This window comes from Odocoileus virginianus, unplaced genomic scaffold, assembly GCF_023699985.2.
Source record: "Odocoileus virginianus isolate 20LAN1187 ecotype Illinois unplaced genomic scaffold, Ovbor_1.2 Unplaced_Contig_3, whole genome shotgun sequence".
NCBI classification, from domain to species: Eukaryota; Metazoa; Chordata; class Mammalia; order Artiodactyla; family Cervidae; genus Odocoileus; species Odocoileus virginianus.
Genome location: NW_027224320.1, coordinates 1,759,324 through 1,783,163, shown reverse-complemented (window position 1 = coordinate 1,783,163; position 23,840 = coordinate 1,759,324). Strand labels below are relative to the sequence as shown.

Below are 23,840 nucleotides of genomic sequence, written 5' to 3'. Positions count from 1 at the left end.
CCCCCAGGAGGTGAGGCCTGGCATCCAGCCTTCCCTTCCTGTTGTCGTAAGTGAAGCTCACGATAAACTGCGAAGGGGCCGTGAGGCGACCTTGTTCACAACTGTGAGCTGGCCTCCCGAGAGCCCAGTGGGAAGATTCCAGGACCCCAGGTGGGGAGTCGCTTCCCCTCGTAGTCCCGCGTTCTGAGACACAGGAGGTCTGACGTTGGGGCTCGGGGGCCCAGGGCCTGCAGGTCACTCTGCACTAGGGCTTACCAAGCTGCCCGCCCCGTGCCAGCTGCCATGGACTCACCTGCCAGGACCCAGTCTGTTGCCCAGTGACTGGAGCAGATGCTTCCAGTCTCCCCAGCCGCACAGGATCTGCGCTGAGAGTCCCCACTCAGCTTATTGAGGAACTCATCATACATTCACACTCAGAGACACGTTTGCTTAATCCGAGTCACCTCGGTGAGCAGTGTGCACTGCTGCCCCCAGACACAGCCCCGCCTCCAAGCCTCCACCCAGGGCTCAGAGGCTTGAGAGAGGCGGGCAGGCCCCAGGCCCTCTCGAGGCTTCGAGCCCCCTCCTCCCCACCTCCTGCCCCTGCCCCCCACTGGACTGTGCTCCCCTTTGGTCCCCAACCCACCGGGGGCCACCTGCTGCCCGGGGGCTGCGGTGTCCATGCCCCTTGGGGTCTACAGGGGGCGCCTCCCCAGACCCGGCATCTGGCGCTTGGGTAGCAGTGGGTCGGGAGTTGGGGTCAGAAGAGGACAGAGGTCACCGTGGGAACTGGTGGTGGGGAGCACGTCTGTGGTGGAAGGGCGGGCCCCGTGCACGCCAGGCAGGGGCTGGCACCGCCAGGGGCTCACCATTCGGAACCTCAGGCTCTTCACCCCTTAACCCTGATGCTGAGGCGCTTGAGGCAGATGCCCAGTTAGTCTCAGCCCCGGCTCCCTTGCCCCAAGGCACAGAGGGCGTCCCCTTCCTTTCTGGGCTGACTGCAGGGACATCTGTGAGCATCGCAGTGACCACAGCCTGGTCTTGAGGGATGGAGACTGCTCCCTGGCCCAGGACGCTTAACTCCTCCGAGCACCCCTGTGGTCTTCAAGAAAGCCTCTGGCCAAAGTGGACGAGCGCTATTGCGCTCTGTGCCCCCCAGGGCCCTTGGGCTTCCCCAGCCAGACCCTCGGGATGACCCGCGCTGAGCCCCCTCTCCCTGCAGGTGGCCATGAACATCCTCAACAGCGGGCGCTTCAGCATGGGCAGCGTGGTGGCTGGGATGCTCAAGAAACTGATCGGTAGGTGAGTGGGGGCAGCCCTGCCCCCGCCACCCCAGCCCCGGGTGCCCAGGCGGGCCGGTGCTGAGCCGGCCCCTGACAGCCGGTCCCGTTCAAGCCTGGGATCCGGGCTTGATCTGGAAGGAAGGGTGCACAGAGGCGGCCCTGCGGGGCCAGGGTTCACATCCTGGCATGCACAGGATGGGGGGGGGCACGTTCTGGGGGAGGTAAGGGCTGCTGAGCAAATGTGTGAATCTGAGCCAGACACCTGCAGGCCTGGTGATGGTGCTCCACGGGTGTCTCACGGCGGGTGGGGGTGCTCCACGGGTGTCTCACGGCGGGTGGGGGTGCTCCGCGGGTGTCTCACGGCGGGTGGGGGTGCTCCGCGGGTGTCTCATGGCGGGTGGGGGGTGCTCCGCGGGTGTCTCGCGGCGGGGGGGGGGGGTGGTGAAGTCAGGTTGGGAACCCTGGTCTCCTGGCCTCTGGATGGTTCCTTTCTTCTAGTAGGGTACCTGAAACCCAGAGCTCCCTCCCTTTGCCAGTGAAGTTAGAACAGCCTGCTAGGGTCTGGGGGCATAAGACATCACTGCTGGCTTTGCTTTGCCGGAGGGATGTGGCTGAGGCTCAGGCATGCGGGGGGCCGCTCGCCACAGGGCACGCGGGCGGCGTCGGTTTACAGAAGAGGAGCCCAGACTCACAGGGGGCAGCGGTTTGCCCGAGGCCTTGCCCCCGTCAGCCTGCGTGCTCGGGGCCCATCTCCCTGCGCTGAGCTGCTGCCATGGCCCTGGGTCCATCTGGACTCTGTTGCTGTGTCTGTCGTGCTCAGAGGACACGGAGCCCCTGGGATCCTGGGAGTGTGGGAGCCCGTCTTGGGAGTCAGTGGTGTCTGGGAAGGCTGTGGGCGCTCGGTGCCTTCAGGGCTGGCCTGGGACCCCGAAGCACACCTGGGCCATGGGCTGCCCCCGCAGGTGTGAGCCCCTCTGTGGCGCCCCGGCCTGGGGTCCCTGAGGGCGAGTGTTGATGAGGTCAGGGAGGCCACATCCCCGCAGGTCTGATCCTGGCCCCTCTGCCCCTCCATCCCCGACCCTGGACACCACTCAGAGGGGACAGGCACCCTTCCCTGGAGACGCTGGGAGGCAGGACTGTGATGTCCAGAGTGTTTGGTCTCAGGGGACCCGCCTCTTGTGGGCCCTGTCTGAGTGTGTGTGGGTGATGACTTAGGAGAGCATTTCAGGACCGCAAAAATTATGGGGTTTTTTTGGCTCTTGCTCAGAAATGACTGCCGAGTACGCCTGCACGAGGAAACAGTTCAACAGGAACCTCAGTGAGTTCGGCCTGATTCAGGTGCGGAGGGGCGAGGGCTGGGTGGGCAGAGTCCCACCCAGCCCCTCCCGGCGGGGATTTGGGGCGAAGGCGAGCTTGGCCGTGGGCGCGCTCTGTGGCTTGGCAGGCCTGGGTCTCTGCGCAGCAGGTCTGTCTTGACTGTTCTTCTGAACACTCCAGGAGAAGTTTGCCCTGATGGCGCAGAAGGCCTACGTGATGGAAAGCATGGCCTACCTCACGGCGGCAATGCTGGACGCGCCTGGCTTCCCCGACTGCTCCATCGAGGCCGCCATGGTGAAGGTAACCCGCGCACAGCGCCCCTGCCGGCCTCCCGTCAGTCAGCGGCTGCCTGGGCACTGACGCGGTGCCCCCGCCAGCCACCCCGGGACGCCACTGGGGGCAGAGCGGCAGAGGGACAGAGCCCCGCTGGGCTCCTGCTGGGCTTTGCCAGGTTGTCACCAGCTGACCGCTGATCATGTAAAAGGAGGAAAGGAGAACTCTACATCCCCCAGAAAGAGCAGCAGGGCTGCCTTGCGAAGGCCTGCCTTCTTCTAGCTTATGGCCTTCCTGTGTTTTGGTATCAGAATTGCCTTTCATGAGTGTTTGGCCCGGCAAATGCCAGTGTTTCCTATCTTTTGTCTTGGGCAGCAGGAGAAGTCAGTTTGGGGTCACCCGTGAGATGACAGGAAGCGCCCCTCCCCGGGTCGGGTGGTCCCATCCCGAAGCCCACTCTCCATCTAGGCCTCCCTGCGTGGCCCCTGCCGGCGGCCCATGCTGACCTCTCCCCGCATCCATGGCAGGTGTTCAGCTCCGAGGGCGCCTGGACGTGTGTGAGCGAGGCGCTGCAGATCCTCGGTGGCTCGGGCTACATCAGGGACTACCCGTACGAGCGCCTCCTGCGCGACAGCCGCATCCTGCTCATCTTCGAGGTGAGCCCGCTCTGCCCGCCGGCGCGAGCCCCTCCCACCTGCTTGCATGCCCCCAGGGGTGTCTGCACCTCCCCGGGTCCCCCCCGAGGGCGCGCCCAGGGAATCCACTGTTGTGAGTTCACATGCTGGGTGGAGGGAGGAAGGGCCTGGGGCCCAGAAATGCCCGGTTGTCTGGGCCTGACCAGTGGAGGACAGCTGCAGAATACCAGTGCAGGGGGCAGAGGTGTGCCCCCCTGGAGGGCCCGGGGCCTCAGGGAGCCAGCACACTCAGCCTGGGGGCAGAAGGGCCTTTGACAAGGCCAAGGGGCCGGCAGCGAGTGGCATGTGCCAGGCCTCGATGGAACCTCACGCCAGCACAAGGTGAAGCAGAAGGACAGAAGGAGCAGCAAACAGCTCTGGTCCCGGAGCCCGGGCAAGCGGGTGGCCAGTGAGTGCCAGCCAGAGGACCCCAGCTAGCATTCAGAGTGCCCTGGAACTTACTGTGAGGGTGGGGAACTCTGGAGCAGAGAACAGCTTGTTTGCGTTTGTGTTCCAAGATCCCCCGAGGGGTGGGTGGCAGGGGTGTAGGCTGAGGCTGTGGCCGTGGCGGGGGAAGGCAGGGTTTCAGGTTGCACGTGGGTGTGCACTGGCAGACCTGTGCACACACGTGAGGCTGGGCCCCTGGGCGGCTCCTCCACAGAAAGGAAGACCGTGCTGGCCGCCAGTGGCCCGCATCCTCGCCCGTGGTGGATGGACGGTGCAGCCAGCCAAGGCCACGGGCACTTTCTGTGTCACGGCGCGGCTGCCCAGGACCACTCTTCCTGAGGCCCTCCCCCGCCTGGACGTGTCGGTCCTCCATGGCCAGTGGGGTGCTCAGCAGGGGTGTAGGGCCCTCAGCGTGAAGCCCAGACTGCCCAGGACGGGCTTGGGTCAGCCTGGAGGCCGCCCTGCTCCCACCACCTCTCGGAGGAGCCAGTCCGGCGGTGTGGCCTCAGTCCAGCCCCCGCCCCTCTGACCCACAGCACCATCACGCGCAACGGGCACAAGCCACCCCCAGTCTGCCTCCCAAGGTCCCATGACTCAGGGTGCTGGGGGCATGGCCCCGTGGGTGTTGACACCCAATACAGGGGAGCAGCCAGCTACTTCCCAGAGGAGCCCGGCCTGGACCAGAATGGCCGCCGGGCACTTGCTGTGCCCTGGGTCCAGCATCCCTCGCCACCCGGGCAAGCTGCCCCTCCCTTAAAGAGACGGAGGCAGGGGCTTGGGGAAAGGTGTACCCCCTGCAGGGTGGTCGTGCGTGGGGCAGGGCCCCCGGGGGGCAGTGCCTGCCTGCCACAGCCCCGCGCCCCGCTGGTTCCCGAGGGTTAGCGGGCAGTAGCATGGCCTAGGTGGCCACGGGGGTGGCCTCTGACCTGGACAATGTCGGCCCCAGGGAACCAACGAGATCCTCCGCATGTACATCGCCCTGACAGGCCTGCAGCACGCCGGCCGCATTCTGACTGCAAGGGTCAAGTAGGTGCCGCATCCACCTTTGCCCCCTTGGCCCCCTGCCCAGCCGTCTGTGCTGGAGCGGCTGGAGGAGGGGCCGCCCTTCCCAGGGCGGGGGGACAGCCTGGTGGGGCTCGGCTCACTCCTGGGCTGTGGGGGTGGGCGGTGGCTGCCTGGGGAAGCCACCGGGGTCCTGCCCCAAGGCCACCCTGCCGTCCCCCCGTGGCTTTTAGAACCAGGGCGACGAGGTAACTCTCAGATGGTCACCTTGGCACCTCCTGGCTGCCTCCCGACAGGAGGGGCGGGGCCCCGACGTAATCTGGAGCCGCCATGGGCGCCCTCAAGCTGTGGGCGACAGGAGCCAGTCTCGGGGCCCCAGCTCACAGGGCCTGCGCTCTCTGCAGTGAGCTCAAACGGGGCAACGTGACCACCATCATGGAGACCGTGGGCCAGAGGCTTCGGGACTCCCTGGGCCGCACTGTGGACCTGGGTCTGACCGGGAAGCTTGGAGTTGTACACCCCAGCCTCGCGGTGAGTGGGCTCAGCGGGAAGCCGGCCCCTGTCGGTGTGGGGCACTGAGGGGGACCAGCTGGTCCACGGGACCCCGGGTGGCCCTGTCCGCACCGTCGCGGTGGCGGGAGGGCCCGGGCACCACAGCGGGCAGGGCCGAGCTGAGACCTCCCGGCCCCGCAGGACGGCGCCCACAAGCTCGAGGAAAACGTGTACTACTTCGGCCGCTCTGTGGAGACCCTGCTGCTCCGCTTTGGCAAGGTACCTGGGGCGGGGACACTGGCAGGCTAGCATCTGTGAGCCGACACTCCAGCGAGTGTCCGCCTTGGGCCCAGGCCTGGAAGGCAGTCCTGGTCACCCTGGAGCACTGGGGTGCGGAGTGGGGCTGGCCGTGGCTGCTTGCCCTGTGGGCCACTCGGCTCGCCAGAGGCGGGGCTAGAGGAGCCCTGCCAGGGGTACCTCCCAGTTGGCGAGGGGGCCCTTAGGCCAGGAGGGGCAGCCCCATGTGGCCCTGGGTCTTGAGAGCTGATCCGTGTCTGCTGAAGTGATGGAGCTCCGGCCTCTGGCCTCAGCCAGCCTCAGGGACGTGTCTCCACCCACGTTTGGATGGAACTAAGGGAAGGCCCCGCTCCCCGGGGTGCAGAGTGGGCCCCGGTGAGGACTGTGGGGCAGGGGTCCCAGGGGCCACGTCTCCCCCTCCCTGTGTCCCCAGGCCATCGTGGAAGAGCAGCTGGTCTTGAAGCGAGTGGCCAACGTGCTCGTGAACCTGTACGGGATGACAGCCGTGCTGTCTCGGGCCAGCCGCTCCATCCGCCTGGGGCTGCGTGACCACGACCACGAGGTGAGCCCTGCCAGGCCACAACACTGCTGCGGCTTCATCTCACTGCGCTTTACTGAGGCTGGCGGGGCGGGGGGGTGCAGGCCCGGGTCCCAGAGGGGTGAGCGTGTGGTGCCCTCTGGATGACCTGGAGCCACAGGAGGTTGGCGGCGTTGCTGAGTTGCGGCCGTGGCGGGGGCTGGCGCTCTCAGCTCCAGCAGGCGGACTGTGCTGCTCAGGACGCAAGGCTGCCTTTCGCCTTCCTGCTGGAGAGAAGAGGGGGTGATGGTCGGGGTCCTGGGCCCAGGCGTCCTCACACCACTGTGTGTGTGCTCGTCTGGGCGTGCTCTGGCCCACGGCTTTGGGGTGGGGGCGCCCTCGTGCCAAGGAGGTATTGAGTCACCCCCCCAGGGACAGGGCTCATTAGAATCTAAAGCCATGGCTTCTCAGCCCGGCCGCCTGACCAGCAAGGTGCCCGCCTGGGCAGACAGACAGAGGTCGGGCTGTGCAAGGCCCAGACTGCAGGGCTCCCGGAAGTCATCCTCGGGGACATTGGTTCTGGCAGGTTCTGTTGGCCAACATCTTCTGCTCAGAAGCTTACCACCAGAATCTCTTCACCCTGTCTCAGCTGGACAAGCGTGAGTGGGTGCTGGGCTTGGGGGGTGGGGGGAACCTGCACCTGCTGAGCAGCAGATGGAGCGGCGGCTCCAGCTGCCGTGGGCGCCAAGGTCACCGGGCACCGTGGGGAGACGTCCAAACCACTGGGGCTCCTGCCCTCCTTTCTCCCTGAGCCCAGAGGCGCCTCCCCGCGCGGCACTGGTGCCTTCAGGGCTCCTCCACAGGGCGAGCTAACCTTGGAGAAGATGCTCCAGCAGTGTTTCTGCTGCCCCAACACTCTCCTGTTTCCCTAGATTCTCCAGAAAACCTGGATGAACTGGTCAAGAAGGTGTCCCAGCAGATCCTGGAGAAGCGGGCCTACATCTGCACCCACCCTCTAGACCGGGCGCCCTGAGGCGGGCCCATGCCCCCACGCCACCCTGGACATGCCCACAGCAGCCCGAAGGGGGAGAGCTTGGTTTATTACAAGTTGACCGTTTCTCCTCTTCACCCGACAGGCCTTTTCTGGGCCCCCGACCTGTAGGCCCTGCTGCGATCTCGGCCTGAGTGGACGCGGGGTGAGCACGGAGCTGCTGAGACTCACCGGCTCGGGTGGGGGCGCCCGGAGGAGGCCGGGGGCACAGGGCCCAGTGTTCTCCAAGAAACAGCTCGAAAACTGCATGCGTGTCGTTGGTTTTAATTTGGAAGGAAAGGTGCTTAAAATGTGCCAGAAACGTTCAGCACAGTGTGTTTGCCCTTCGAGTGTCAGCAGTCTAGACACGCGTCTCCTCTGAGCCAGCCTTGAGTGAACAGAGCTTGACCCTCAGGCCTGCTCTCCGGGGCCCTTGGTCCTCAGCGTGAGGGCTGTGTGCCTCAGCGCTGGGCTGCAGGGGCAGCGGGGCTGAACTGGGGCTCCTCGGCCTCCCCTCGAGCACGGCGGCGTCCCCCCTGGTTCGAGCGGGCCTATGTCTGGGCCCTGTCTGTTCCTCTCTGACATCCTTGTTCCGCGTGCTCACCTGGCGGGCTTCAGACCCTGGTCTGGCTCCTGGGTGGTTTGTTCAGAAAGCTCACCCTCCACGTTGACGTGAGGCGCCCAGGCTCTCCTGCTCCCCTGAGGAGTCACCGCCCGCAGGGGCCCCCAGGACTGTGACAGCCTTTCTCCCAAAGGTCCGACTCGGGGCTTCGTGGGGAAGTTGTTTCTAAAACTGTGAGTGATTCGCGGGCGAGGAGGTGCTCTGCCCTGGATGGAGAGCTTGTGTCTCCTGCGTGGAGCTGCTGGGACGGGCCCAGCTGCACGGGAGCCCGCCCAGGGCCCACTCCGTCTGTGCGGGGCTGTTCTCACCGCATGGAGGTGGGGGGAGCACACGCCTGCCTGTGCTCCCAGGGACCTCATCCCAGAGGGGACGGAGAGCCGAGCCAGGCCTTCCCGGGCTGGGCCACCCACGAGACTCTGGGCCAGGGACCCCCAACAGGGAGCAGGGGTTTTCCACAGCCCAGAGCCTGGGAGGTGGCGGCCCCCGTGGTGCATCAGCACATGCTCCTGGTGCAGGCTCCATCGCCAGCTGCCCATGGGAGCGCAGGAACAGAGGAGATCCGAGTGGCCCTGACCCAGCCTCCTGGGCAGGGCGTCTGGCAAACCTAGTTGCCAGATAGTCAGTTCTTTCCCTGAACTAAGGTTCTGGCTCTGAAGTCACACATTTTTGGCGCTCTCTCAGCCTATAAACATCTGTGGTCCCTTCCCATATACAAGGAGCTGACGAGGATGGAGGGGTCGTCATGGACCTTCCCCGTGCAGGGACAAGTGGGGCCCAAGAGGGCCCCGAGGAGCCTCCGGAGGCGGTTGTGGACATCACGGTGCCAAGCGTGAGAGGCCTTGGGCCTGCCTCCCAGCCTCGCCCTCTCGTGGCTGAGAGGGAAGGTGCAGAGTGGAGCCGGGTGTACCACCCAGAGCCCAGGGCAGGTGCCCTGCTCTCACCTGCCCTGGGCTTGGGCGCGGGCGGAAGCTCCAGGAACGCCGGCGGCCGCGTGTACAGGTCGAAGTCCTGGTGGCGCCGGTCCCAGCCCCACCTTTCCCGCTGCAGCACCGGCTCCAGCAGGTTGGCGAACAGGGCCTTCTCCCTCCACTCCTGTGTCGGGGAGCAGCAGGTCAGGGGAGGCCCCGTGGACGCCCACCCCAGCCCCACTCTTGCCACCCACCTCCGCGTCAGCGCTGATGGGTGGCAGCCCCAGGGGCCGGGTTGTGCCCATGCTGTGGAGACCCGCCGTCTGGAAGCCGATGGGCGTGCGCCAGGCCTGGCGGGACTCCCTGCGGGCCCTCCTCTCCTCCTCCTCCGGGTCCAGGGGCCCCACTGTGGCCGACAGGTACTTCTGCGAGTACGTGAACCTGCTGCCCGGCTCCTGTGAACGAGCGCAGACGGGCGGGTGCTGTGCCCGGAGCGGGCCAGGCGCCAGGGCCCTGTTCGCTGGGTCAGAGGCTGCTCCTGACGTGGCCAGTGCTGGAGGCAAGCCTCAGCCCAGGCCGAACAGGGAGCTGCGAGAGCCAGGGGCCTGCGGCCGTTCACAGCCACGCACGGCCAGGAAGGCACTGGGCCCAGCTCCCGCTGTAGGTGGAGGGTCCACGTTTAGTGGGAACACAGCCGCTCCCCCTGCACCAAGATCCCCGCTGACTGCCTGCCACAGGGTCTCCCGCCGCCCCGCCCTGCCCGCAGTGGGCACGCTGGGCTGCTCCTGGGCCCCGCGCCGTCACTCACCTTGGCCATCTCCCGATACAGCTCCTTCTTGGCCAGCTCCACGGAGTTCAGGGTCTGGACACTGTAGTTATGCACGGTGTGCGCGCCCGGGGCCGAGACCCGCATCACCCTCGCCGCAGAGCTGGGGGGCTTCCTGCTGACCTGGGAGGCCGCCGAGATGTTGCTCTGGAAAAGGAGATGCTGGTCATCCCCCACACATGGCGCCCCTACAGCCCGCGGGAGTTGGTGAGGTGACCTCTGGGAGGCGGTCACACCGCCAGGTTCCCGCAAGCAGTCTGGAGCCCGCCCAAAGCAAGAGACGCAGCCCCGCCGTCCACGCTGGAGATGAGAGGGCCGCAGCGGGAGCCGCGGGTTGGGCTAGTCTCCAGAGGCCTCAGCACGTCTGTGAGCCACACATGCGGGGGCGGGGTGGGGGGGGGGGAAGGCGGCGAGTGCCTTGCGTCCAGCGTCCTGCTGTGCTCACAGCAGACTGACCCGTCTGCACCGGGGGAAGGGCAAGCCCCCTGCTCAGCCTCGCCCCAGGGCCGGCGGGGCCCGGGGTCCTGCCGGCGCTCCTGACCCAGGGTGGGAAGCGGACAGTTGCCTGGGGGGCTGCAGACAGTGGCCGTGACTTCGTCTGGGGGCCTGGGGCTCTCTGCTGGCCTGGGGCTGATGGGAGCGGCGGAGTCCTGACTGCCAGCCGGAGTGAGTAGTGCACGTCATGCGAAAGGCCATACGTGGAGCCAGGTGGCTCGAAGGGACAGGACAAGAAGGTAAGATCAGGATCACAGTCATTTAGCAACACCTGGTGAAGATGCGGTGCTGTGAGGCAGAAGTTGAGACCAAAGCAAAAATACTGTCTATGAAAGCCTCAGGGTCGAGAGGAGACGAGTGAATGAGGTGTACTGCCGCGGCGACACGGTTCCAGAATGAGCTGGGGAGCTGGGAGATCAACCGGACAAGCTCCCCGAGAGGCAGCCTTGGATGAGAGGGCGACCCTAAGGACCCAGAGTGTGGAAGGTGGAAACACGAGAAGCGGCCCCCGAGAAACAGGAAGGAGGGGCCGGGGAGCAGAGGAGAGGCTGCAGGAACAGTGTCGGGGACCCGGGGTTAGACACGGCGGGGGGAAGGACATGAGGGAGAGTGCACGAGCGTGACAGCATCCCGGGGTGACGTGTGCAGTCACACACAGGCTCCTACGCCACCCGGGATGAGAGACCGTCTCCAGCTTCCAGCCTGCTGCTGTTTGGCAATCCAGTCTTAAGATAAGCTTGTGTAAATGAAGGCTGAGAGCGGGGCGGGGTGAGGCATATCCAGGGCTTTTCCAAAAGAGACAGGGTTCATGACAGCCGCCTCAGGGCATTAGGTGCAACTGAGAACTGAGGTGTGCCCAGGAGCTGCGGCGGATTCCAGAAATACAGGTGGGTCCACAGAGCCACGCTGCTAGAAGCCAGGCCACCTTGGGAAACACCCACAGTGTGGGTGATCCTCCTGACCCCAGTCCATCCTCGGGTGAACCGTCAAACTACGGGGACGGTCCAGCTCTGAGCGCGGCGAAGTGTTGACCGCACGGACGGGGCCAGCGGGTTCATCTCACGAAGGGAAGGAAGGGAGGCGGACTGGTGTCTGACCCTCTCCGGGAAAGGCTAGGTTTGTCTCCAAGGTCGGGGCGCTCAGTGTACGGACTACGAAGGCAGGGATAAAATGACATGGGGAGCCTGAGCCCTGAGCCCAGCTGCTCTGGCCCCAGTGTGGGGCTGGGGGTTGTGCAAGGCCCGTCTCTCCTGGAGTCCTCAGCTGCTCAGTCCCCGATACCTTTACTGCCCTGGGAGGAGGGGGGCGAGGTGCTGATCTGATCCTTGGCGGCTCTGCATCCCCTCTGCCCCGCCCCCCACCCAAGGGTTCACACAAGCCCCAGACCCCACAGGACTCTGAAAGGGATGAAATAGAAATGTGAAGAAGTGCCTGTGTACATTTCCTTCCTTCCTTCGTCTAACCTAGACATAGAAATCTGGAACCATTACTGCACAAAAATGACCTCCTTCCTCCTACCTGATGGCACGCTGGCCTGTCCCAAACCCATCCATGAAATAAATGACTAGACAGCCTGCATGCACGCGCCGTACCTGAGTCTGGCAACGACGCTGACCACAGGCACAACACTGCCAACTGAGCAGGACTCCAGCGGGGCATCGGCGTCACATTCGACGAAGGGGGAGGAAAACCATGCCTCCTTTCGTCCCGCTGACCTCCCTGACTCGGGCCGCGAAGCCCATCCTCGGGGTGGGGGTCCCCACCGCCCGACGCCTGGGAGGGAGCTCCTGCCTGGCACCAGAGTCCCGAGCAGCGTGTCAAGGACTTGGGTGGCCTCCCGCCTCTGGGGGCAGGGGTTCCCTGCTGCCTCCTCCTCAGCTGCTGCGGCCCCGCCTGGGATGAGTCTGGAGGGCGGGGCTTGGCGGGGAAGATGCGGGGAGGCGCGTCCAGGTTGTTGGCTCGGGCACACCCCTTGAAGGCACAGCTCCGGAAGCCCGCCTGCCCTGGGGCATCGCTTTGCCCGGGGCGCCCGAGGTGGGCAAGGGAAGGTGCTGCCATCCTGCAGACACTTCTGGGAGCTGCAGCTGGGCCACCGGCGCTTCCTGGCACCCCGCATTTGTAAGGCCGGGGCAGCGCAGGGGGAAGGGCCCAGCGGCCATCCGAACAGCCCGATTTCAGGAAGCGGCGAGCCACAGGGCCTTTTCCCTCACACCGCTCTTGGAGGGAAGGAAAACGGGAGAAAAAAAAGTCTGCACCTCCAGTGCAGGAAAAGCAGCTCGGCATCCTTCAGGACAGCAAGGGTGCCAGTCAAAACAACGAGAAGTCAAACCCCACCAGTCCCCACGGCCCAGCGTCACAAGTCTACAAGAGCAATAAACGCGGGACGGGATCAGAGGCACGGCCACCCAGTGCCAAGGCCGTCGCTGGGAGTGTATACTGGCCACAGCCAGTCCAAGGGTCGGGCTCCCCAGGCCCCTACAAGGAAGAAAGGGGGGAAAAAACCAATCTATTGAGACGGGCTATACCTGGGATCCAACAGGCCCACACCTGGGCCTGGATCTCAAGAAAACCATCCAGTTTGAACTCAACAGAGGCACCCCAGTGTTCACCACGGCGCTGCTCACAACAGTCCAGACACAGGTACAAGTCTCCACCGACTGATAGACGCGTGAAGCACATATGGTCCCTCTAGAGCATGGACCGACTGATTACTCGGGCATAAAACACCGCCACAGAAATTATCTGATCGTGCCACTGGTAGCCACAGGGCTGGAGCTTGAAGGATCATATGGTATGTCAAGTCAGCCAGACACAGCATATGATTTCCATTCTAGCAAAAGGGAAAGAGAAATCAAAACGACTAATTCAGTAAACAGAAACTCCCAGTTTTCTAACAGAGTTTCAAAAGGGCACCTTGAGTGGCCAGTATGAATCCGGAGTGGGAGCTTAACATATACGGGGAAATCTGCATTTCTAATAGATAATCCAGAATCAAGGACCTGAAGTTCAGCACAGGGAACTATTCTTGTGCTTCTGAAATAACCTCTATAGCTAAGGAATCCCAGAAGAATAGCTATACTGGATGTATATGTCATGACTAGATCAGGTGGTTTTCCACCAACAAGCATCATTTTTCAGATGGACTACACTGCTGCATACCAACAGCGTGAAACTAAAGGAAAGAAAGAAAAGTCAGGCTTAGTTTATCCCCTCCAGCCTCTCTGGCCCCAGCCAGCATTCCGTCCCCGGAACCTTTCCAGCCCGGACTCCCTGGCGGGACTGTGGTGGGGCTGCAGCGCCAACAGCGTCTGACCGCAGCAAACGTAAGAAGACGCCTCGTGACGACGATAGATTCTTAAACTGAAATGCAGTGGCTGTGCACGCCCATAAAACTGCTGGGAAATCTAACTGCACTGACAACAGATCTTGTGGATTTTAATGTTAGTTACATCTTAGTATAAATAGGAAAAATTAAATAATGGTTGGGCTTCAATTAGTGATCTTAATAGGAATAGATATCTAAAACTATTTTAAAGTAGCAATTCCTAAGACATTAAAAACAAATAGGGAAATTTTTTTAAAACATTATAAAAAGTAAAAATTGAACTAATGAATTAGGTAAACAGTAAAGGTAGATTGGTAAATAATCCAAGAAGTGTTTCTTTTTAGGAAAAGCTAAGAAGGTGAACACCAGTGTAAAAAAACAACCACCTTGTTGCTTTTCATAAAGAGCTCATGGATATAAAAGTTACAAACTTCTGAAAGATGTTTTTTCACAAGTGGGAGGGCAGGGGCCAGGGAAGTGGCTCTACCCACAGAGACCAGAGGCCTACACCAGAGTTCAAGGCATCGCAGACGGTGGTGGTTTTTAAGCCCTTTTGGTTGGTACCGGTTAAGGGAGGTCCTTGACCACCAGACCGCAGGCACCTGTCTTTCCGTCTCCTCACCAGCTTCCCAGTCTCCTGTTCTCTTCCTGTCTCCTGGCATTTTCTAACACAGATTACCTTATCTCGTGTGTTACTCAGACATCACATAATATCCATGACCGTGGCAGCTTAAGCGAGGTATCACACACACACACACAGTTCTTTCTCCGTGGTGAACTCAGGGGCCAAGGGAAAAGAAACAGGTCAGTGTTTCCTTCCCCCTCTGAGGAAGGATGAGCTGCGCCAGGGCCGCAGGGAAGCAGGGATGTGCAACCTGGCGGGGCGGGGCCCTTCAGCGAGCACTGCCTGGCCTGGGGGCCCGGGCAGGAGAACCCGCACAGGCCAGCGGCTGGGTCCGGGAGGGCTCGCAGCGGGGCAGGGGAGCGCCTACCTGAATCAGGCTCGGCTTCTGGACTCTGCTCTTCAGGCTCACGTTGTTCCGCCACTGCACGCACCTCTCCTGATGGGAGTGCATCTCCGAGGCGAGGGCGGACTTACGGCTCTGGAAGCCCTCGAGACTCGGGGCAGGGGCCACGGCCAGCAGCTGCCGCTCTGTGAGGTCTTCCTGGGACATGGGCATCCCAAACTCCTGGCTCAGCTCCTTGATCATGGCCGAGGAGGGCAACAGGTCTCCCGTGATCACCTCCCTGAGCCTGGAGCTGTAACGGCAGATGCAGTAGATCCTGGAAGGCAGAAGTGCCCCCGCTCAGCCTCACCCACCTGGCACCGCAGATCTGAGCACCCCCACCTTACCAGGGGAGGGCAGAGAGCTGACCCCAGGTCACACAGCGCACGCCCGAGGTGTCGGATTCTGTCTGCTGCGCCCACCGGGGAAGGGCGTGAGAGGATGCCTCCTTCCCGGTCCTCCCAGCCCCCCCTTGCCGCTCCAGTTCTCTTCGGTTCAGGTGGCCTTACTTCCTACTTCGCATCAACCCCCGCCCCACTGTGCGCGGAAGGTCCTCAACAGGCTGGCAGAAGAGGTGTGGGGCTCAGGGCTCCTTCCGGCCCGGGGGAGGTCACTGGATACACAGCGCCGTGTCAGCGCAGGTGGAAGGACAGCGCGATCCCCCCCCTCAACAGGGGCGCAGGGGCGCCCCCGTGTCTCCCGGCCTTCCCCTCCCCAAGGGCCGCCGACTCCCGGGCCGGGGAAGCTGTGGAAGCCCGGCCGCGCGCCGCCCGCACCTGCTCAGCGCCTGGAACACCGGCGGCGGGACGGCTTTGCGCACGTAGAGCGCCGCGCGCTTCAGCAGCTGCGCCAGCGGCTGGAACAGCCGCACGCGATACAGGACCGTCTCCAGGTCGGCGTAGAGGCGCCGGCGGAAGCGCAGCTGCGAGTTGTAGAGCGCCTTGAAGGGACCCTGCTCCGTCCGCGGGACCCTGCGAGGCGAGAGCGCGGCAGCGGCTCGTGCCTCCGCCAGGAATGCTGGCGCCGAAACGCCGCGGACCAGCCGGCTGGGCCCCCAGCGCTGCGTCCTCCCCGAACCTGCGGAGACCACAGGCAGCTGCGCGGCCCGCCGCGGGGGTCTGTGTGCTGGGTGGTGGGGGGCGGTCCCGCTGCTGCTTTCCCTGTTCAGGTTTTCTGTCCATTCTTCCTCTGAGATGTCTTGTTTTTTTATTCATTCACAGGCATTTCTACACACTCAAGGGTACTAGCTCCATATGTTGCAAATACTTTTCCTCACTTTGTGGCTTCCTTTTACGGTGTCTTCGGATGAACAGAAGTTAATTCATTTTAATATAGCCAACTCTGTCATTTTTACCCTTTATTCTAATACCTCTGTCTTATTTTAGAAGTCTTTATTCAGAGGTCATGAATATGTCCTCCTATCTTATCTGAAAGCTTTACAACTTAGCTTCTTTTTTTTTAAAAGATTTATTTATTATTTTTATTTACTGCTGCACTGCGAGGCATGTGGGATCTTAGTTCCCTGACCAGGGATCAAACCCACGCCCCCTGCATTGAAGACAGATTCTTAACCACTGGACCACCAGGGAAGTCCCAACTTAGCTTCTTAAAAATAGATTTTTCTTCTACAAGAAAGGCAAGAACATACAATGAGGAAAAGACAGTATCTTCAAGGAGTGGTGCTGGGAAAACTGCAGCTACATGTCAAAAAATAAAAGTAGAACATTTTCTCACATCATATACAAAATAAACTCAAAATTGATCACAGATCTAAATACAAGACCTGAAACCATAAAACTGTTAGAACAGTAACCTCTTTGACACTGGTCCTAGAAATTTTTTTTTTTGGTTTGTCTCCCCAGTGGCTCAGAGAGTAAAGAATCTGCCTGCAAAGCAGGAGACCTGGGTTTGATCTCTGGGTCAGGAAGATTCCCCTGGAGAAGGGAATGGCAACCCACTCCAGTATCCTTGCCTGGAGAATCCCATGGACAGAGGAGCCTGGTGGGCTACAGTCCACGGGGTCACAAAGAGTCGGACACAACTGAGTGATTAAACACAGACACAGCTCAGGCAAGGGAAACAGAAGCAAAAATAAAACAAATGGGACCTAATCGAACTTAAAAGCTTTTACACAGGAAAGGAAACCATCAACAAAGCATAAAGGCAACCTACTGAGTGGGAGAAAAGACTTGCACAGTATATAATAAGGGATTAATATCCAAAATATACGAAGAACTCATGCAACTCCATGGTAGAAAACCCAATGGCAGACAACCCAATTACTAAACGGACACAGGACCTGAATAGGCATCTTTCCAAAGACGATACACACATGGCCACCAGGTATAGGAAAATATGTTGAATATTACTAGTTATTAGGAAAAAGTAAATCAAAACCACAAGATAGCACCTCACACCTATCAGAATGGCTATCATCACAAAGATGAGAAATAACGCGTTGGTGAGGATGTGGAAAAGGGGAACCTGGTTATACTTTTGGTGAGAATGTAAACTGACCACTATGGAAAACAGTATGGAGGTTCCTCAACAAATTAAAAATAGGACTACCTAGATGATCCAGCAATTCCACTCCTGGATATTTATCCAAAGAAAATGAAAACAATACTTCCAAAATATATATGCACCCCAACTTACAACATCCCAGGTATGGCTGTTTTAACTGCCCATCAACAGATGGAAGGATAAAGATGTGATCTATAGATACACTGGAGTATTATGCAGCCATGAAAGATGATGAAATTCGGCCATGTGCACCAAGATGGGTGGACCCATCTTGTGCTTCGTGATGTAAATCGGAGAAAGACAAACACATCATGTTTTCATTTATGTGAAATTTGAAGACTAAAATGAACCACCAAAAGATTTTTTTGGTGAAATCTGAGTAAGAGACAACAGCAGTCTAGTTAAATTGTCAAGTGTCCATCACTTCCCTGGCGGCTCAGGGGTGAAGAACCCACCGGCCAACGCAGGAGATTTGAGCGGTGTGGGTTTGATCCCTGGGTGGGGAAGGTCCCCTGGAGAAGGCAATGGCACCCCACTCCAGTGTTCCTGCCTGGAGGATCCCAGACGCAGAGGAGCCTGGCGGGCTACAGTCCATGGGGTCACAAAGAGCAGATGCGACTGATCACACACACAGACAACACTGAATCAGACACCTCCCGCCGGCGGCGACACACCCCGACCTCGACTTCAAAAGCCCCCTCCACCGCCCTGACAGGCAGCCCACGTACCGGCTCTGGTGACGGGCCCACAGCCGCCGGAGGCCGTGGTCGGCCAGGCCCTCCAAGATGAGGAGGTGGACCTTCCCGTCCAGCAGGTGGATGCCGGTGAGCACGTCCAGGTCAGGCTGCTCCTGGGTGTTCACCCGCATCTTGAAGGCAGACAGGATCTGCTGGATGTCCTCCAGCGGGTAGAAGTCCAGGGCCAGGGCCCTGGCGTTGATCGTGGTGACGTCCTGCAGGAGGCCGTGCAGCAGGGAGAGCCGCCTGGCCTCGAACACGAAGACCACGCGGCCAAACGGGGAGGGCGCGGCGTCGGCACCGCCCGGCCCGCCGCGCAGAGGCACCGCCACGTCCACGCGCAGCTTCAGCAGGCAGCTGGCCTCCACGTAGTGCCCCGGCGGCATCGGGCCGTCCCTGGGGACCCGGGGTCCCGCCACGCGCCCGCTCCTGCGGCCGTGGCCCAGGGGGGCGGCCCAGGGCTCGCAGCTGTGCACAGGGGCGGCCAGGTTCAGGTACTTGTGGCCGAGGAGGAGGTCGGCGAAGCTGACCCGGGCCACGCCGTGCGGGTCCCACATCGTCTCCTGGGCCTCAAAGGGGTTGCTTTCCGTGTCTCCGGGGGAGATGAGGGCCTGGAGGTTGAGGTATGCGTCCAGCGGGTCCTCCCCAAACAGGGTGGGCTTGCGGGCACAGCTCTCGGACTTGCGGTCCCGGTCGTGCACTTCCACCACCATGGGGGGCCCCTCCAGGTACTCCCTCAGGTCGCTGGGCTGCATGGCCCCCAGGAAGATGACGTTGACGTCCTGGAAGTACACGTGGCTCCCGTGCGGCTGGCCCTCGGTCTGGTGCACCGGGGCCCTGTGGAACTGGTACCTGCAATACACGGGCCTGCAGAGCCGCTGCAGACGGCAGGGCCGGGGTCACCCCTGTCCCCGTCCCCCTTCCCTCCGCTCAAATCCCAGCGCCGCGCTCATCGCCCCCCCGCCCCCCACAATGACAGCCCCTGTGGTCTTCGGTTCGGCATCTGCGAGCCCCAAGGACAGAGCCGGCTCTGCAGGCCACTGCGAGGACCCAGGGCCTTGGGCAGGGCCCTGAGCTGGCGGCTGGGAGGGCTCAGCGAGCCCCGAGGCCCCCCCAACCTCCCGGGACGGCCAGGGCCACGCGGATAGGCCCCGCGCCTCCTCTCGTCCCGGGGCCAGACACGGAGAAGCTGGAGACAGAGGCCTTCAGGACAGGGAACCCGCGTGTCCCAGACAGGCACCTTGGGGGCTGGCATGGGTCACCCTGAGCGTATAGAGTGCCCACTCAGAAGTGGGGTCTGGGTGTAAGCGGCCTGGCAGGCAGAGGCAGGCGCAGGCCTGTGTTCACATGGAAACAGGGAAGCTTGCACATGCTAAGACTGCGGCATCAGAAACTGCCCATTCACACAGCGTGTGGTCCGAAAGCACACCGCTAGTACCAGGGCACTGTCTGTTTTCCTGAAATAAAGGCCGATGCTGAAAATTATTTGAAAATAATCCGGGCTGGTTTGGTATGGCTTCCCAGGTACCCAGAAAGAATAATGAAAAAGACTTTCTGGAGCAATCTACTTCCAACCCTGGCCTCAGAGAATTCGCGCCGTCACAGTGGGGCCCGGTGCGGGGAAGGGGACGGCGGGTGAGGGGCAGACGGCCGGGAAGAGCCGCTCCGGCAGCAGCCGGTCTGGCTTGCGCTCACCTCTAGTTCCGTGATGGGCACGGGCTGCGACGGGAGGGAGGAGACGCACTTGATCTTTATGGTCATGGGGTTCAGATCCTGCTTCTGCTCTTCCGTCATGAGGGGAACCTCTGTTTTCAGCATCAAGAAGCAATCTAAGATGTTGGCCAACCTCCCAGTGCCATGGCTCACAACAGACTGCCATCCTGAGGACAGACACACAGGGCGAGCCCATTCCCGAAGACGGCCCTGAGACAAGGACAGGGGGCCGGGGAACCGGAGCGCCGGAGACAAAGTTACACCTCGAGGAGGAAAACCCAAGACACGTCACCACGGGGGAGCACCCGCAGGCACCACGTCGACACCCCTTTCTCCACTGGGGTCTCACAGGTTCCCGGACAGAATCTAAGTGTGTGCCTTTTTAAAAATGCTTTCGTTTCTTTATTTTTGGCTGGGCTGGGTGCTGGGTCTTCATGGCCGAGAGGCCTGGTTAGTTTCAAAGCCTAGATCTGTTAGTCACCGTGTGACCTCCAACCACTCACACGCTCCTTGAGGCTCCGTATCCTCGTGTGCAAGAGGAGCAGAGATCCCGCCCCTCTTAGGGGAAGGGATGACGACGGCTTACGTGCAGGAAGGTGACAGACTCGTGGGCTCTGCTAACACAGGGGCCGTGCACAGAAAGACCGATTCGCTTCTGTTCACGGTGCTGGTAAATACGGCACTCACAGTCAGAGCGAGCAGCTGCTTCCAGAACGAGTCCTGAGCCCAGACTGGGCATGTCTGCAGGGACCCCTCCCCGCGCCCTCGTGACTCTCTTCAACAAACCAACTGCTCAAGGCCATTGCCGATTATGACCGGTGTTTTAGGACTTTGTCAGCCTTTTTTCATAGAAGACCACCCAGTTTAGAAGGACACTCCAATGCAAGTTCATCTCAGTTCAGTTGCTCAGTCGTGTCCGACTGTTTGTGACCCCATGGACTGCGGCATGCCAGGCTTTCCTGTCCTTCACCAACTCCTGGAGCTTGCTCAAACTCATGTCCATCCAGTCGGTGGTGCCATCCAGCCATCTCATCCTCTGCCATCCCCTTCTCTTCTCACCTTCAGTCTTTCAGTGTCTTTTCCAGTCAGTCAGTTCTTTGCATCAGGTGGCCAGAGTACTGGAGTTTCAGCTTCAGCATCAGTCCTTCCACTGATTTCCTTTAGGATGGACTGGTTGGATCTCCTTGCAGTCAAAGGGACTCTCATCAATTCTTGATGCTTTTGAACTGTGGTGTTGGAGAAGACTCTTGAGAGTCTCTTGGACTGCAAGGAGATCCAACCAGTCCATCCTAAAGGAGATCAGTCCTGGGTGTTCATTGGAAGGACTGATGCTGAAGCTGAAACTCCAATACTTTGGCCACCTGATGCGAAGAGCTGACTCATTTGAAAAGACCCTGATGCTGGGAAAGATTGAGGGCAGGAGGAGAAGGGGACGACAGAGGATGAGATGGCTGGATGGCATCACTGACTCAATGGACATGAGTTTGAGTAAACTCCAGGAGCTGGTGATGGACAGGGAGGCCTGGCGTGCTGCAGCCCACGGGGTCACAAAGAGTCGGACACGACTGAGAGACTGAACTGATTTATATATAAATACACTACCATGTATACCATTAAATATATATATCACTGCTAAAAAAAAAAAGCATCAATTCTTTGGTGCTCAGCTTTCTTTATAGTCCAACTCTCACATCCATACATGACTACTGGAAAAACCACAGCCTTGACTAGATGGACCTTTGTTGGCAAAGTAATGTCTCTGCTTTTTAATATGCTGTCTAGGTTGGTCATAGCTTTCCTTCCAAGGAGCAAGCGTCTTTTAATTTCATGGCTGCAGTCACCATCTGCAGTGATTTTAGAGCCCAAAATAATGTCTCTCTCTGTTTCCATTGTTTCTCCATCTATTTGCCATGAAGTGGTGGGAACAGATACCATGATCTTCGTTTTCTGACTGTTGAGCTTTAAGCCAACTTTTTCACTCTCCTCTTTCACTTTCATCAAGAGGTTCTTTAGTTCTTCGCCTTCCGCCATAAGGGTGGTGTCATCTGCATATCTGAGATTATTGATATTTCTCCCAACAATCTTGATTCCAGCTTGTGCTTCATCCAGCCTGGCATTTTGCATGATGTACTCTGCATATAAGTTAAATAAGCAGGGTGACAATATATACAGCCTTGACGTACTCCTTTCCCAATTTGGAACCAGTCTATTGTTCCATGTCCAGTTCTAACTGTTGCTTCCTGACCTGCATACAGATTTCTCAAGAGGCAGGTCAAGTGGTCTGATATTCCCATCTTTTGAAGAATTTTCCACAGTTTATTGTGATCCACAGAGTCAAAGGCTTTGGCAAAGTCAAGAAAGCAGATGTTTTTCTGGAATTCTCTTCCTTTTCTGATGATCCAATGGATGTTGGCAATTTGATCTCTGGTTCCTCTGCCTTTTCTAAATTCAGCTTGAACATCTGGAAGTTCACGGTTCATGTACTGTTGAAGCCTGGTTGGAGAATTTTGAGCATTGCTTTGCTAGCGTGTGAGATGAGTGCAATTGTGTGGCAGTTTGAGCATTCTTTGGCATTGCCTTTCTTTGGGACTGGAATGAAAACTGACCTTTTCCAGTCCTGTGGCCACTGCTGAGTTTTCCAGATTTGCTGGCATATTGAGTGCAGCACTGATTAACAGCATCATCTTTTAGGACTTGAAATAGCTCAGCTGGAATTCCATCACCTCCACTAGCTTTGTTCGTCTGATGCTTCCTAAGGCCCACTTGACTTCGCATTCCAGGATGTCTGGCTCTAGGTGAGTGATCACACCGCTGCAGTTATCTGGGTCATTAAAACCTTTTTTGTATGGTTCTTCTGTGTATTCTTACCACCTCTTCTTAATATCTTCTGCTTCTGTTAGGTCTATACCATTTCTGTCCTTCATTGAGCCCATCTTTGCATGAAATGTTCCCTTGGTATCTCTAATTTTCTTGAAGAGATCTCTAGTCTTTCCCATTCTATTGTTTCCCTCTATTTCTTTGCATTGATTGCTGAGGAAGGCTTTCTAATCTCTCCTTGCTGCTCATCTCCAATGCAAACACCTACTCAAAGCCTCATTCAGGCGTTTCAGGTGGTGTCAGCCAGGATCCCGGGCAGCAGGCTCAACCTCAGCAGTACTGACGCCTGGGGACAGGTAGTTCTCTGTCGTGGACCATTCTGTGCATCATGAGACGTTCACAGCCTCCCGCTCCCACCTGTGACCCCTGAACACACCTCACACGGCGCCACGCGTCCCCGGGGCACGAGTGCCCGAGGGGAGAACTGCTGTCTCACAGGAGGAACGCGGCCAGAGCGAGTGCCCCCCCCAGGTCTGTGCACGTACGGTGGCTGCACTCGACAGGGCCAGGCACGTCAAGGGATCATACGAGGACTCCGGGCCGACAAGCAGCGGGGCCAGTGTCCACGCCGCTCCTGCGTGGCCCGTGTGGTCGCTCCACTGCCCGGCACAAGGAAGAGCCCACTCCAAACACGGAACCCTTCTGAACTCTCACTGGCCAACAACACTCACCACCACGGTGTTCCACGTCTGAGGCCCAATCAGAAATCGAAGATGACCAACCAATCGTGCGAGCTTTGGAATGTGTTGTTTTTCACTCGTTCAGTCACATCCAACTCTCTGTGACTCCATGAATCGCAGCACGCCAGGCCTCCCTGTCCATCACCAACTCCCGGAGTTTACTCAAACTCATGTCCATCAAGTCAGTGATGCCATCCAGCCATCTCATCCTCTGTCGTCCCCTTCTCCTCCCGCCTTCAGTCTTTCCCAGCATCAGGGTCTTTTCCAATGAGTCAGTTCTTTGCATCAGGTGGCCAAAGTACTGGAGTTTCAGCTTCAGCATCAGTCCTTCCAATGAACACCCAGGACTGATCTCCTTTAGGATGGACTGGTTGGATCTCCTTGCAGTCCAAGGAACTCTCAAGAGTCTTCTCCACACCACAGATCAAAAGCACCAATCTCAAGCTATTATATTTTATGGGAAAAGAAACCTACACTCGGCTTGATGAGCCGCGGCCATCTGCAACTTGTGACCGGCGTAGGTGCCGGGGGGCAGGGTCTCTCTGCTTCCCTTGCTGGAGGCGCCGTGGGCACAGCTTCCCCGTCAGCAGACGTCCTGGCAAAGGAGCAACCTCCTCAGCAGCAGCCTGTCTGATCCTGCCGTGTGCAGGGCTCCCCGCAGAGCCGTTCACACACAGCATCTTTTGTGATCCTTTCTACACCCCTGGGGGGAAGGGAGTCACTGTCCCCATTTCACAGATGAGGACACTGAGGCTCAGAGAAGCAGGCAACCTGCTGGGAAGCGGCTGAGCCAGAATTCGCAGCCGGCGTGTCACT

The 23,840-nt window shown here is 59.7% G+C and overlaps 2 protein-coding genes across 9 annotated transcripts in view; one reads left to right on the top strand and one right to left on the bottom strand.

Annotated features, from left to right (window-relative positions):
• ACAD9 (acyl-CoA dehydrogenase family member 9) overlaps positions 1–7,578 on the top strand; it is a 47,034-nt gene extending 39,456 nt beyond the window's left edge. For 2 of the 3 annotated variants that reach the window (XM_020872479.2, XM_070463518.1), the window contains 10 exons: positions 1,202–1,277; positions 2,530–2,600; positions 2,760–2,879; positions 3,380–3,508; positions 4,920–4,999; positions 5,380–5,506; positions 5,669–5,746; positions 6,198–6,326; positions 6,868–6,940; positions 7,214–7,578. In XM_020872479.2, the coding sequence (XP_020728138.2) occupies positions 1,202–1,277; positions 2,530–2,600; positions 2,760–2,879; positions 3,380–3,508; positions 4,920–4,999; positions 5,380–5,506; positions 5,669–5,746; positions 6,198–6,326; positions 6,868–6,940; positions 7,214–7,314 (984 nt within the window). In that variant the 3' untranslated portion in view covers positions 7,315–7,578. The remainder of the gene's footprint in view (positions 1–1,201; positions 1,278–2,529; positions 2,601–2,759; positions 2,880–3,379; positions 3,509–4,919; positions 5,000–5,379; positions 5,507–5,668; positions 5,747–6,197; positions 6,327–6,867; positions 6,941–7,213) is intronic. The other variant, XM_070463517.1, reaches the window with a different exon arrangement.
• Positions 6,360–23,840, bottom strand: part of CFAP92 (cilia and flagella associated protein 92 (putative)) — a 35,158-nt gene continuing 17,677 nt past the window's right edge. For 2 of the 6 annotated variants that reach the window (XM_020872478.2, XM_070463512.1), the window contains exons 9-16: positions 19,450–19,634; positions 17,746–18,632; positions 15,271–15,465; positions 14,480–14,771; positions 9,650–9,814; positions 9,096–9,296; positions 8,875–9,025; positions 6,360–6,568 (exon numbers count right to left, since the gene is read on the bottom strand). In XM_020872478.2, coding sequence (XP_020728137.2) covers positions 6,366–6,568; positions 8,875–9,025; positions 9,096–9,296; positions 9,650–9,814; positions 14,480–14,771; positions 15,271–15,465; positions 17,746–18,632; positions 19,450–19,634 — 2,279 coding nt within the window. In that variant the 3' untranslated portion in view covers positions 6,360–6,365. The remainder of the gene's footprint in view (positions 6,569–8,874; positions 9,026–9,095; positions 9,297–9,649; positions 9,815–14,479; positions 14,772–15,270; positions 15,466–17,745; positions 18,633–19,449; positions 19,635–23,840) is intronic. The other 4 variants (XM_070463514.1, XM_070463513.1, XM_070463516.1 and 1 more) reach the window with 4 other exon arrangements.